General features: G+C 55.4%; 2 protein-coding genes across 16 annotated transcripts in view; one reads left to right on the plus strand and one right to left on the minus strand.

Annotated features, from left to right (window-relative positions):
- The first annotated feature begins 897 nt into the window (after nt 1-897).
- Nucleotides 898-7,341, plus strand: PROCA1 (protein interacting with cyclin A1). Of its 7 annotated transcripts, none has more exons than XM_033089710.1 (6): nt 898-1,313; nt 3,697-3,780; nt 4,792-4,869; nt 5,658-5,793; nt 6,074-6,232; nt 6,316-7,341. In XM_033089710.1, the coding sequence occupies exons 1-6, from the start codon at nt 1,226-1,228 to the stop codon at nt 6,965-6,967; spliced, it is 1,197 nt and encodes a 398-aa protein (XP_032945601.1). In that variant the 5' UTR covers nt 898-1,225; the 3' UTR covers nt 6,968-7,341. The 7 variants fall into 7 exon arrangements, with proteins under 7 accessions (XP_032945601.1, XP_032945602.1, XP_032945607.1 ...); XM_033089711.1 differs by having other exon boundaries at nt 4,795-4,869; XM_033089716.1 differs by lacking the exon at nt 6,074-6,232 and having other exon boundaries at nt 899-1,313.
- A 1,401-nt stretch (nt 7,342-8,742) lies between these two features.
- SUPT6H (SPT6 homolog, histone chaperone and transcription elongation factor) overlaps nt 8,743-12,583 on the minus strand; it is a 29,506-nt gene continuing 25,665 nt past the window's right edge. For all 9 annotated transcript variants that reach the window (XM_033089690.1, XM_033089691.1, XM_033089688.1 and 6 more), the window contains 5 exons: nt 11,066-11,178; nt 10,733-10,810; nt 10,470-10,636; nt 9,822-10,009; nt 8,743-9,524 (listed from right to left, as the gene is read on the minus strand). In XM_033089690.1, the coding sequence (XP_032945581.1) occupies nt 9,338-9,524; nt 9,822-10,009; nt 10,470-10,636; nt 10,733-10,810; nt 11,066-11,178 (733 nt within the window). In that variant the 3' untranslated portion in view covers nt 8,743-9,337. The remainder of the gene's footprint in view (nt 9,525-9,821; nt 10,010-10,469; nt 10,637-10,732; nt 10,811-11,065; nt 11,179-12,583) is intronic.

A 12,583-nucleotide genomic window follows, 5' to 3' on the forward strand; every position in this document is an offset into this window, starting at 1 on the left:
AAATTGAGGGGCATGATGTGTGGAGTGCTGGAGAAGCAGCTCTAATATTTTTTTCACGCTCTCCTGGAATTGTTTGGTCCATCTCCATTCCCTCAGAACTGCACACCTCACCCCTTGCTTTGCACAAAGCCTATGGCACGCGCAAGCGTGCACGCATGTTTGAAGCCTGCACCACAAGACTGCTGTGTTTGTGTTGCCTAAAGTGTCGGGAGCAGAGGTATGGTTCTGCGTTCTGGGTAGTGTCTGTGAGGGGCACGTGCATGTGTGTTGTGAGGTGAGTAGATTTTTTATGTGCGCTACCTGTGCACTGTATATGCAGTGTGTGTGCTATATTTAAGGGTGTGTATAGTAGGTTACTATGAATGCAGTTGATTCTGCTCCCCGCCTGTGGAGACCCATGAGGTTACATAACTGAAATAAGATAAAGCACTCACACACATTGAAAGAGCTCAAAAAACTAACGGTTACAATAACTAATTAGGGAAAGAGTGAATTGGGCAGTATTTCTCTGGGTGAGGGTGCCCCATGGGGTGTAGGAGGGAACACTGATAAGGGGTTCTGAGGGTGATGCCACAGGGTGGCTTAGAGCCGAAATCAAGTCCTTATCCGAGGAGCCTGCAGGCGGAGAGAGAACGAGTGAGCCTGGCCTCCCGCCAGGGCAGGAGGAACCTGGGAAGAGCGCGGATGGTGGGGTGGAGGTTGGAGGCGGTTGCTCCCCAAGCTGGCAGGAGAGGTTCAAGTGCTGATTGGAAGCCGGAGCTAACGGCTTCGACAAGATTCCGCAGGACTGGGAGGGGCCCGGAGTGGGCGGAAGTGTGATGTTGAGAGAATGGATGGGGCGGGGCTAAGAAAGGGGCTGGGGGCGGGGCTAGAGTCTGGTGGGTAGGACTAAAAGCTGGGGGTGGGTCTGGGGAGGAACTAGGGATGGGACTGAGGGCTGGGTCTGAGAGGCCGAGCTAAAGTTTAGGCCTGAGATAAAGGGGAGGCGCCTGGAAGGAGCTGGGGGGCTTCGAGTGTAGAGCGCGGCTGAAGCGTAGACTTGAGCAGAGTAGACAGAACAGCCTAGGGCGAGGGCGGGGGAGGTGGGTGGAAGGGTTGGGCAAACATGAAGCGGACCGGGCCGAAGGGCTGAGATTAGGGTTTCCGTCTGGCTCCGCCAAGCTGAGGTCCAGGGTCGGACTTCTGCGAGGTAGAGTCTTGTAGAAGGGAAGAACTGGGCTGAGCAATGTGGGTCAGGACGACAATGACGGTTGAAAGGTGGACAAAGGAAAAGACTGAGGACGAGGACACCACCTGGGATGAGAGCAGCAGGGGTAAGGAGAAGGCGGGCACGAGATTAGGGGAGGGCTTCGAGCGGGGGCCAGGCGCCGGGGGCAGGCTTGAGGACCCGAGGAAGGTGCGGAACACGCGGGCCTGACGAAGGAGGCGGGGCCAAGCGCTGGGCTGGGGCCGACTTAGAGCCTGGGGGCATCCTGAGTACCTGGAGAAGAGCCTCCGGGTTTGCCGGCGCAATCTAGCTCGAGCCGGAGCTGCAACTTCTGTTTGTAAGGCTGGAAGGCAACTCTGTGGCAGCCGGGAATCCGGGCCGTCTCCCACGAAGTGCGGGGCCTGGCTGGAGCCAGTGTTCCAGCATTCATCTTGGGCTGGGGGTGGGGCGGGCGGTTCCAATGACTCAGAAGGCAGAAAGGAGTCTGGAGGTTCCACGGGTGACATCACAATCGCACACAGATGTGGGCGGGGCCAGGGCGGCATTTCCAAGGAGACAAGTGCACTCTGCCCCTGCCTTGCGCCCTCCTATTCCCTCCCTCCCTTTCTTCGTTTCTCCCTCTTTCCCTCCTTCCCTCCCCACCCCCATTCAGTTACTCTGGTGTCCAACCTGGAACCCTATCGTCTGTGCTCTGAGGGCGGGGGGAGCTCTTCAGCCCGCAGGACTGGGAGGATTCTGAACAAATGAGCATCACCTGTGAGTTTTGATTAGGCCCCAGCGCCCGGGTTAATGCCCTATGGAGAGAGACCACAAGCCTCCCTATTCCTTTCAAGCTATCATCTTTCACATTCATTATGAAGTCCCCCCGTGTCCAACCTCAATCATTTCTGCTGCAAGAGCTCTGGACTGCTGCTTCAGTCGGAGCTCTCTCCTGTGAAACTAGAGAGCAGATTGCCTTTCTCAGATCTGAAGAAAGGTACTAAGTCCCTCCCCTTGCAGATGATTGTCAGCGCTTCCTGGGGGCTTGGGAGAACTTAGTGGACCCTACACATACGCCTCTTTCATGGTGACTCTGAAGAGAGCAAAGAAAGTGGAGTCAGACAAAGCAGTTTGAATCCTGAGCCTGGCTCGGGGCCCTCTGGCCTGACCTTAAGTCCAGGCTGGATAAGGGAGGCTGTGGAGTCAGGATTGGGTGAAACCAGAGGATGAGGAATTGGCTCTGTTAGAGTTGAGCCGGTGTAACAGGGAGTGACAGCTGGCAGGACAGGTTTTGGAAAGGAACCCCAAGTGGAGAGGGCTGAAAGAGCACAGGCTATGGAGCCAGGAATACTGGGTTTGAATCTTATCTCTGCCGTCTATTAACTTGTGTCTTTGGACAAGTCAACTTATTCTGAATCTGTGTCCCCAGCCTTAGAATGAGCTGTGGCGAGCATTTAGAATCAAAGGCACATTTTAAAAGCCCAGCCCAGTGCCTGACATTGGGAAAATGCTCATTCTGGGTCCCTAGAAAAATCCCCAGGTTTGAACTCTGGACAGAATCTCCACTGCCATAGCTTCTTTGTGGCTCCAATAGGGAGTTTATTCTATTGTACTCATGTATTTATTCAATCACCCAACATTTTCTGAGTACTTTCCGTGTCCCAGGATCCAAAGATACAGAGGCAGATGAAATATGGACCTTGTTCTGAAGTTGCTGTAAACACATGAAGTACCATGGCAGGGTAAAGGGGTACAAGATATGTGGGACCAATTCTACTTGGACAGCATTGTCCTAAGATGAGCAGGAGCGGGAATGGAAACAGGAGAAGGAATAGAGAAGGGAAGGGTGGGAGGAGGGATGGATGGGTAGGAAGCAGCGATAACTGAGGAAGGAACCGGGGCCCGGGTCCTGGGGAGAGGGGAGAGACAGTTATGTCATAAGGAATTTGCACCTTATCCTGAAAGGCAGTAGAACGCTATTAAAGTAGAGGAACATGGTGGAACAGTTGGCATTCTAGAAAACTCAGTTTGGCTGCGTTGTGAGCACTGGATGAGGGTAGTGAGACAGGAGGCAGGGAGGCTACTGCAGTCTCTTGGTCAGAGATAAGGGGGGCAGGCAGGCATGGTGAGACTCGGTCCTCAAGTGGGTGTAGAAGTGAGGGAAAGGGTGACTCCCGATTCAGCTCCTATTATGCTTCTTCCAAGAAGTCTTTCCTAATCCGTCGTCCCCCGCACTGTCTCAGGAGGTGTCCTGGTTCCTTGCTCCCACAGGCCTTCTTCCCCACTCCTTCCTTCCCTGTCAGTGTCTGCATCATACCACCATCATGAACTATTCCACATACCTTGCCTGCATCCCTCTCCCAGCCCCTTGTGAGCAGGGACCGTTTGTTGTTGTTGTTGTTTGTTGTTTTTTTTAAATCTCTGCATCTCTAGGATGCAGCTAGGGCTTGACACGTGGAGCTTCTCAGCTCCCCATGGGGTGCTGCTGCCACCTCTCTGTACTCTCTCAGATATAAAGAGGTTACCCAGCTGGCAAAGAGGACATCTGTGTGTGGCGTCTAGCACTGATGCATCATCTACTGTCTCCTCTGAAGGTGGGTCCAGGGGTCCCCACCACACCTCACTTGGGAAAGCTGATACCTTGGCGGTAGGCAGGATGAAGGTGTGTTTGGTCCTGACGGGGTTACCCAGCTGCCCCACCCCCACCCCATCCCCTACTCATGCCAAAGAGGGTCCCTTTCTGGAGGTCACAGTCACTCCTTTCCTTTGTATAGTACCTTGGATGCATAAATATCTTTGACATGGGTGCTGAGTCCTCCCAACCCTGAAAAATAAGTATTACCACCATCCTCATTTGGTGGACAAGGAAATGAAGACTCAGAAAAGTAAAGTAACTGGCCCTAGGTCACCCAGCTAGTAAGTGACAGAGCCAAGACTTGGATTCAGGCCTGTCTGACTTTGACTTAAGGTTTTGCCTCAAATGCCTTATGAAGAAAGGGCATGAGGAGAGGAAGCAGAAAGGGTCAGGAGTGTATGGGGGAACCTGGGACCCTCACAGCCTAGTAGGGGAAGGGAAGGGAGGGGCACGGTGGGGCAAGGCTCAGACCAAGCTGCTATTTACTCATCTCTCAAGTACTTTAAAGCCTTGGGTTAACACACCCCCAACCTGGGTTATATGAGATCCTGCCCCAGTTCCACCCCTCGTGGGGTGGGCAAAGGTGTAATCCTCTTGGCCTCTTTCGAGGGAGTTAGCCAGCCGGAGCACCCCATGCTGGGCTGCCATGGAAGTCATTGGTGCTCGCCCACTTCTTCCTCCCGAGGTGCGTGCAGCCAGTCTAGGGGGGACCTGCAGGAAGGTGCCTTGTCCTTTCTGCCCTGGTGTGTGAAACCTTGGGCACACGGAGTCACTTCGTGGGCGTACCTTTTAGTGGGTGGCCAGAGGGGAGAGCCAGTAGTAGACTGGAGCCTTCGGCAGGGTCAGAGGTGAGGCAGCGCGGGCAGAGGCTGGGAGACTCCAGTGTATGTCCAGGACTTGCATTCAGCTGAGCCAAAGAGGTGGGGGCCTTTCTCCAGAGCTTTCGCCTAATCCCACATTCTCACCCCAGCAGCTTCTCCTCTGTGCTCTGGGACAGGGAACATGGTATCTGTGCTGCCTACAAGGGGTGGAAGGGCGCACGCTGGAGGTGGGTTCAAGTCTGTGGCTCTAAGGATGGGGGAAAGAGAATGGACGGGTAGTGGGAACTTGAGTAAAGAGCAAGGGAAGAATTAAGAGTGAGTGTGGGAAAGGGGAGAAAAGTGAGACAGGTGTCCAAAGAGAGAAGGGGGTTGGAGAAGAGAGAAAAGGGAAGGAGCAGAGTCAGGAGAAGTCGACGAGCATGACGTGTGGTGGTTAGGCCTTGGCTCTCCTCCATGCATGAGCCACCATGCTACAGCGGGCCTTGGCGCCCGAGTGGCTTCAGAGGCTGAAGGGTCGACAGAAGCCTCCTGGGTCTGTGCAGGCCAGGCCTAGGAAGGGACGATGTTGTTGCTGCTGGCTCTAATCGCTGGGGACTCTGAAGTGGCACTCCTCCGGTGTGACACGGCAAGAGGGCCTTCCCCACCCAGGCACCCTGACAAGTCTGAGCAGCTGGGTGAAGCAGGACTCAGTGGAGGGCCCCGGGAGGGTAGGCTCCCATGGAAGGCAGGGGTGGGGAAGAGGCAGGGGTCACGGGACAGCAAGGGGGACTCGGTGAGGACCCTGGTGAGACAATTTCCTGGGAGTCTGCAGGGGGTAGGCAGATGCATGCAGTGGAGTGGGGAACGTGGAGTGCTGAGACCCGGGTTCCTAGTGGGCTGGATTACTACTATGAAGTAGAAACAGCTTGGCAGGGCGGTGGCAGGTGAATTTGGTGAAGCCTTTAGACTGAGCTGTGGGAGGGCAGACCCACACAGGTGCTGCTGCCCCTGTGTGACCTAGACTCCTACCCCTCAGGTGAATTCAAGGACAGTGACAGGTGCTGTTGGAAACACAAGCAGTGCACTGGGCACATCATCTGCCCCTTCACCTCTGACTGTGGCCACCACAACCTGCATCTGCACTCTGTTAGCCACTGCGACTGTGATTCTAGGTAAGGACTCTCCACCTTGGGGGACCCACAGCCCAGGAGCCTTTTGGGCAGAGCCAGCTCCAAACTTTCACTGCGGTTCCTTCCTTTAGCTTTGACCTGACACTGCCAGCCCAGCCTCCGCTTTGTAAAGCAACCTGGCTCTGCTCTAAGAGCAATGGGGAGGAGGTCTTTTGGCAGCTTGGGCTGAGCCCAGTGAAAGCACTGTCCCTCAGGCTTCTGGCTCTGGGCCCCTGGGGAGCCGTGGAGGGGTGGGAGCCAGGCTGAGTCCCCTGTGTGGCAGGGTGAAGGAGTGCTTAGAGACGACAAATAGCAGCGGCTCCCGAGATGTAGGCCCAACCTGCTCCCGAGATGTGGGCTCAGCCTGTTTCAACATCATCCAGACCCCTTGCTTTGAGCTCATCCCAGAGGAAGAGTGTGTGGAACGGTTCTGGTATGGCTGGTGAGTGCTGGCAGACTCATGGGGGGCACTAAGGGGCACCAGCCCCCACTGTCAACTTTCTCTTTCCCTGTCTTCCCTCCCAGGTGCAAAAGCTACAGGCCTCTTTCTGTGGCAGTGATCCACCATCCCATCCACCATAAGTGTGGGGCAGATGAAGAAGAGGAAGAGGAGGAGGAAGCAAGCAAGCCTCCCATCCCAACCCAGGTGGGGCCCACCCCCCCAGGCGACGCAGGCATAGGCACGGGCGCAGTCATGGCCACCCCTGACTCAGCGGCTCCCATCACCATCTGGCGCTCTGACAGCCCCACAGGGAAGTCCCAGGGCAGCAAGGTTCTTAAGAAGGTCAAGAAGAAAAAGGAAAAAGAGAAAGACAAAGAGGAGGACATGGACGAGAAGGCAAAGCTGAAGAAAAAAGTCAAGAAGGGCAAGCTGACTAAGAAGAAAAGCCAAGTTAAATCAGATTCTTCACCTCCGGACTTGAGCAGATCAGTAAGCCCCAGGGAGTTGGCCAGGACGTCAGAGTCCAGTCCAGACAGCCGGGAGGACCTGGAGAGTGAGGACAGTTACAATGACCCCAGGCCAGGAGAACTCTCCAGTGAGGATGTCGTGGAGTCCTCATCGCCCAGGAAGAGAGAGAAGAACACAGGCCTGGCCAAGAAGCCTGGGCCGAAGGCCTCTCCCGTCAAGGTCAACAGGAAGAAATCGCCCCCAGCATCAAACCCCAACCTCAGTTGAGGCCAGGGCGACGACGGGTGAAGAATAAACGCCATCAAGCCAGGAGCTGACCCCCTGCTTCTGTTCTCTCCCCTCCAACTGGGCTACTTCTGCGGGGCGGGGGTGGGCTCTGGGCATGGCAGGAGCAAAGGGGCTGGGGGGCTGCAGGGCTGTCTGAAGGGTAATCAGTCTTTCAAGAGGAAGTCCGTGAGAAGGTAGGTGGGAGGGCGGGGAGGAGCACAACCAGTTTCTCTTGAACATTCTAGGCCCAGGACAGAAGAGCACATGTGGGAAGGGTGGGTAGGCGGCTTCCCATCTGCTGGGAGACTGATCTGTGTGAAATCCACTCAGGGACAGTGGGCCTGTCTGCAGTGACACTCCTAATAAACGGAACCTTTCAACCCACGCTGCCACTGTGTCTGCTCTTTCCCTCCCCTAAGTGGCCCTGGGGAGGGTGCTGCTAGGTCCTTCTAGAACTTTTGTGCCAAAGGGAACTGAACTGAGTTCCCAGCAGAAGGCCAGCCCCTCCCACCCCCAAGTCCTGCCAACAAACAGCCCAAGAGATCTTGAATGAAGAAAAGCAAGGAAGGGAACTCACCAAGTTTGGGCAGCAGTGGCCTTTTTTGACTTCTCTGCTGAGCCCCAAGCAGAGAAAAGGGAGTGGGAAAGCCTAACTTTCCCAGCACCAACTCAGGGCTGTGAGACAAAACCCTTGTGAAGACACACCGGGAGCTCCGGAGTCAGAATAAAAGAGGCAGTGGGGCTGGGGGAAAGGATGAGGGCCAGGGGACCGGCCTTCCCTATAACAGACCTGTTCCTTTTTCCAGGGCCAGTGTGTATGAGGGAGCAGGTGAGCGTGGGGCCCATCCTGGGCCAGGAGCACTTGGCTTGTGTAGAGGTAGAGACTAAGGTACCGGTGGTAAAAGGGGGAGCGAGAGAGGAGCAGGGCGTCAAGCTAACAAACCCAGATTTACTTGTGGCCTTCTCAAATGTGCCAAAGAAGTCTACAGGTGCTCCTTGACTTATGTACGATGGGTTTATGTCGTAAGTTGGAAATATCCTTACTTTGAAAAAGCGTTTAATACACCTGAGCAGGAGCGCTTAGCCAAGCCGACTGTACACGTGCTCAGAACAGCCACACTAGCCTACAGCTGGGTAAAAGCACCTAACACGGGGGACAACACACTGTGGAGTAGCGGTGGCTGGTCACCGCGCCCAGGCCTGGGGATCACGTGGCCGACTGGGCTCTCTGCTGCTGCCGCCCAGCATCACAGGAGTAATGTGACGCGTATCGCCAGCCCCGGAAAGGAGCAAAACCCAAAACGCGAAGTATGGTTTCTACCGAATGTGCATCGCTTATCGCACCATCGTAAAGTCAAACTCGTAAGCCGACCCGCTGTGAGTTGGGCACTGTCTGTGTCAGGCACAGGGGGTCGGGGGCTGTATGTGAGTGGAATGATAACAGCCGCTAACATTTACTGAGGCCTTACGAGGTCCCAGGCATTGGGTTAAGCACGTTCTCAGTCCTCATAGATGCCCTGACGAAGCAGGTGTCACCACCTCCGTTTTAGATAAGCTGGCTCAGAAACAGAAGAACGCTCAAGGTCACAGGGCTGGCTGGGAAGTGGAGCAGGCACGTGACCCCAGGCAATCCGATGAAGAAGCTGCCGGCTTCTCTGAGTCACCGCCTCTCTGACTGCCTGGCAGAGGGAGTCAGGGAAGCTCTGAGAGCTCCAAACACTGCTTTAAAAGCCACCCCTCAAGAGCCAGAGAGTTGGGAGAGAGGCTTTGCCAAGTGCTCTGTAAAAACACTGTTTATTCAAATGACAGGCAGGAAGCAGTGGCGGGGGGTGAGGGTGGCCAGGCAGGGGCTGGGCAGGTTAGCACTGCGGCCGTACGTCCCCCGCAAGCCTGCTTCGATAGCCACCCAAGCTATTGGCGTCAGGGTCAGAAACACTTCCCCTCCTCTCCTTCCTGCCCCAAACTGAATAAATAGCATCCGTCTCCCCACAAGAGCAGGGGGAGACTCATGTGCTGAGCTTGGTGCCCGGTCACAGCCCAGAGTCAGGTGAGGGCAGAAGCTCAAAATGGCTTGTAGGGAGTAGAATACAAAACTGTTCTACTCTCATTCTCATCTTCCTCTTCTTCCTCCCTGCCACACTCTTCTCCCAGCCTGGTCCCAGGACAGGTGGTTGGTGAATGCCTGGAGTGGGAGAACTGTCGACTAGTGTACACTGAGCTCAAGTTCGCATGGCCTTCCAGCCTGTCACCCATACAGGCTGACCACCAAACAGAACGTCAATTCGTGCCACTTTATGGAAAAAGAGGGGCAGGGAGTGAAGCAGGCCTCCCCCAGCCTCAGAGGTAACCAGAGTCCTAGGAGCGGGTCCCCTACCGATCCATCTCATCCAAGAGAGGGGTGGCATCGCCAGCAATGGACATAGGGGTGCTTTCGATCATAGGGCTGGGGGAGGGCCGAGGTGTAAGTCGCTGCTTCTGTTTCCGCCGCTCTGCCTCCTTCTCCTGCAGCCACTGCTCTGCCATCTTCCCCCAGTCGATGGCTGCGTGGCTGTTGGACCTGGGAGGGAGAAGGGGCCTTCGAGATCGGGACTCTTCAAGGGCTCATTAGAAGAAAGCCCTCCCACCAATCACTGGTGAACAGAGGGCCCTTGCAGAAATGGCCCTCAGACCCAGGGGCAACAGCCGTGGCCGCCTCCCACACTGTTCTCTTCTCCCAGAAAGCAGTCCTCGTGGGGACATCACCTGGGTCACGGCTCTCAGAAGATCCAGAGCACCTGCCTATGCTAAGTCCCTTGGCCTCTTGACAGCCCCTGCCCCTACTACTAAGAGCTCCAGCCACCATCCATATACTTACTTTGGCTGCTGCTGCCGTTGCCGAGAGCTGGACGAGGGCTGGGGCTGGGCCTGGGCAGACTGCGGGGTGGTACTGGCCTGTAGCTGGTGGTACTGTGGGGTGGTGATGGGCTGGCTCGGGGTCGTGTAGGAGTAGCTGGGGGTCATTAGAGGGGTGGCCACTGGCTGCTGCGCGGGCGTTGGGAACACCTAGAGAAGGGTGAACAGTTAAATGGGGAAGGGTTTGGGGCCTATTTGGTCTTCCTGTAAATTACTGGCAAGCTGAAAATTCAGGCTCAGCACAGGGCTTTCCAGCCGACCCTCTCCTGAGCAGCGTATGATTCTGAGCAGCAGAGGTAGGCCAATGGGATGGGACCAGGTACAACAAGGGGACCTATCAGACCTGACCCCTCAGCTTTCTAGTAGCTTAAGGGTTCCAAAAGTCCCAAAGGACTCTGTGGAAAGGTCAGGCCTTATATCTTACTCCTTTTCCCCTCAAATGGGCCTGAGAAAAGGAGCATCTCTTGGAGACAACTCCTAAGGCTCCTCTATGCATATAAAGGTGTGGGCACCGCCAGAGGCCAGTATGTGCTTACGGGTTGGTAAAGGATGACTGTTCCCTTTTACTCTTTCCCACCCTTCACGAGAGCTTCCCCTCCAAGGCACGTACGTGGTAAGCGCTGCTGCCCCCTCCACTGCCACCATAGCCATACTGGCTGGAGGCCCACTGGGCTGGGGTGGCATTGGGATTCTGTCCTTGGCCTGTCACAGCAGCAATGGCACTGAACATCTGCGAAGTCATGTTCTGGGGCAGAGCATTCACGGCCCGTGTCAGATCTATAAGCACACACAGGCGGGAGATAGGCACGTTAGAGGTGGAAGTCCTTCTAGCTTCATCCCTCTGACCCCCAGGCCCAGGCACGAGCTCCTTGCCTGCAAGGTTGATGTTGGCTGGCGTAGCATTGATTGAAGCAGGTGTCCGGGTCCTGCTACTGCTACTGGGGGTGATGCCTACGGGAAACAGCCCGAGTCAGTTATGTTTCTGTGTCGTCGTTTAGGGAGCTGGAGGGAGTACTGAGAAGGAAATGAAGCTACACAGGCAAAGTGGCTGGAGGACAGTCCTGATGCCAGGAGGTTGGAGCAGGAGAGAGCGAGCTGCAGTGACAGCCTATGCCTCACCCCCTCCCACAGGCCAGTGATGACCTGGATTCAGAGCCTAGGTTTCCCTCCAACCACACCCCAGAAGTCACAGAGAGGAGAACTCACCTGGTACAGGATCCTGGTAATGATCCTTAAACCATCTGAAAAGTCCATTCACAGTTGGGAAGATTTGGCCCCTGTACCGGAATCCTTCTGGAGTCACCGTTACATATTCTATCCTGGGATTTTGGAAGGAAACATGCATCAGACACCACTTGGGGCCAGCTGTGAGAGAGCGGCCAGAACAGATCTCCACCATATGCAGTAGCCACACGGGGTGCTGGGGGAAAGGAGAGATGAAAGAGCCAGTCCCTGACCCTGTGAAAGGAGGCTGCACTGTGGGGAAATGAGGACTGCAGAGCATAGTCAAAGCCAGGAGTCAGCAGCCCCTGGTGTGCTCTGTACAGGCCGCCAGGGCACAGCTTGCGGGGGACTGGGCCACCATCCTGGGCTGCAGTCTGATGGCAGCACCCTGCAGGTGAGGGTGAGCCTCAGGTCACACAGTGTCAGGGTTGGAAGGGGTCCCCCAGGGCGGTTAAACACAACACCCCATGAGCCAGAATCTGGAAGCGCCTCTGTGGGTGGTTGGTCTGCCTCTGCAGAGCACAGCACGGATAGGCGGACTGGCTCTGCGTTCAGACCCAGTTCTAGTTCCAGTTTTGGCTCTGCTACTCATCACCTGTATGACTGTCCAAAGTTACTAAACCTGAATCTCAGCTTCATTTGTAAAATGAGGGTAACAGTATTTAAACCTCTATAGGGTGGGCCGTGAAGAATAAATGACTCAGTGCATGTAAAGCACTTATCACACACCACCTAAACTAGAGCCGTGCTCAGTAAAGGACAGCTGTCAACAGACAATGCTAAGCACGGCAAAGTTCTCCTTTATATTAAGCTGAAACCTGCTTCCTAAATCTTCTACTTGAGTGTTGTTCCTTCTGCAACACAAGGAGTCTGTGCCGCGTTCCACGGGAAGCAACCGTGTTGCCTTTGCTCCCGGTTAAAGGTCCCGTTTGCTCAACTGTTCCTCATGGGACAGTTACCAACCTCCACAGAGCCCTGGCTGCCACCCTCCGGAAGCATGTTGGTGAATGAGAACAGGCTTCTCAGAAACAAGCACGATATTCCAGATGGGCCTAAGAGGGTTGGTGCAGGGTCCAGAGTCTAGAGCGTGTCATCTGGCCACCGAGCCTTTTACTAACATCGTCTACGCTGTGCATTACACGCAGGCAGTACAGGGATCAGAGCAGAAGCGCACAGGCCTTGGCCAAGGGCCAAAGAGAGGATGGGGTACAGAGGAGGCTGGTACGGTTACCAGTCTGGGGAACAGACACCAGGCAAGCAGGTCTAAGGAGATGACTTGATCCGATTCAGGGTGAGCACTAGAGGGCCCCAGACAAAGGAACACCTAGGAAGGCCAGCCTGTGAGTCATACGAACGGGAGCAGCGCGGGTCAACGATAGGAAGAAGAGATGCTGTCCTGACCCACCCCTTCCATGAGGGCGCAAGTTATCAGACTAGATAGAGCAACAGTCAGCTACCATGTGCTGAAAGCCCAAGCCAGGGTGAAGCAGAGTGAAAAGG

Source organism: Rhinolophus ferrumequinum, chromosome 21 (genome assembly GCF_004115265.2).
Source record: "Rhinolophus ferrumequinum isolate MPI-CBG mRhiFer1 chromosome 21, mRhiFer1_v1.p, whole genome shotgun sequence".
In the NCBI taxonomy this organism is placed as follows: Eukaryota; Metazoa; Chordata; class Mammalia; order Chiroptera; family Rhinolophidae; genus Rhinolophus; species Rhinolophus ferrumequinum.

Excerpts from the sequence above, each read along its gene's own strand:
- PROCA1 (XM_033089710.1), top strand. The coding sequence starts at position 1,226 with ATGTGGGTCAGGACGACAATGACGGTTGAAAGGTGGACAAAGGAAAAG. Across the intron at positions 1,314-3,696 it reads CTGGGATGAGAGCAGCAGGG|ATATAAAGAGGTTACCCAGC; the intron begins GTAAGGAGAAGG and ends GTACTCTCTCAG. Across the intron at positions 6,233-6,315 it reads GAACGGTTCTGGTATGGCTG|GTGCAAAAGCTACAGGCCTC; the intron begins GTGAGTGCTGGC and ends CTTCCCTCCCAG.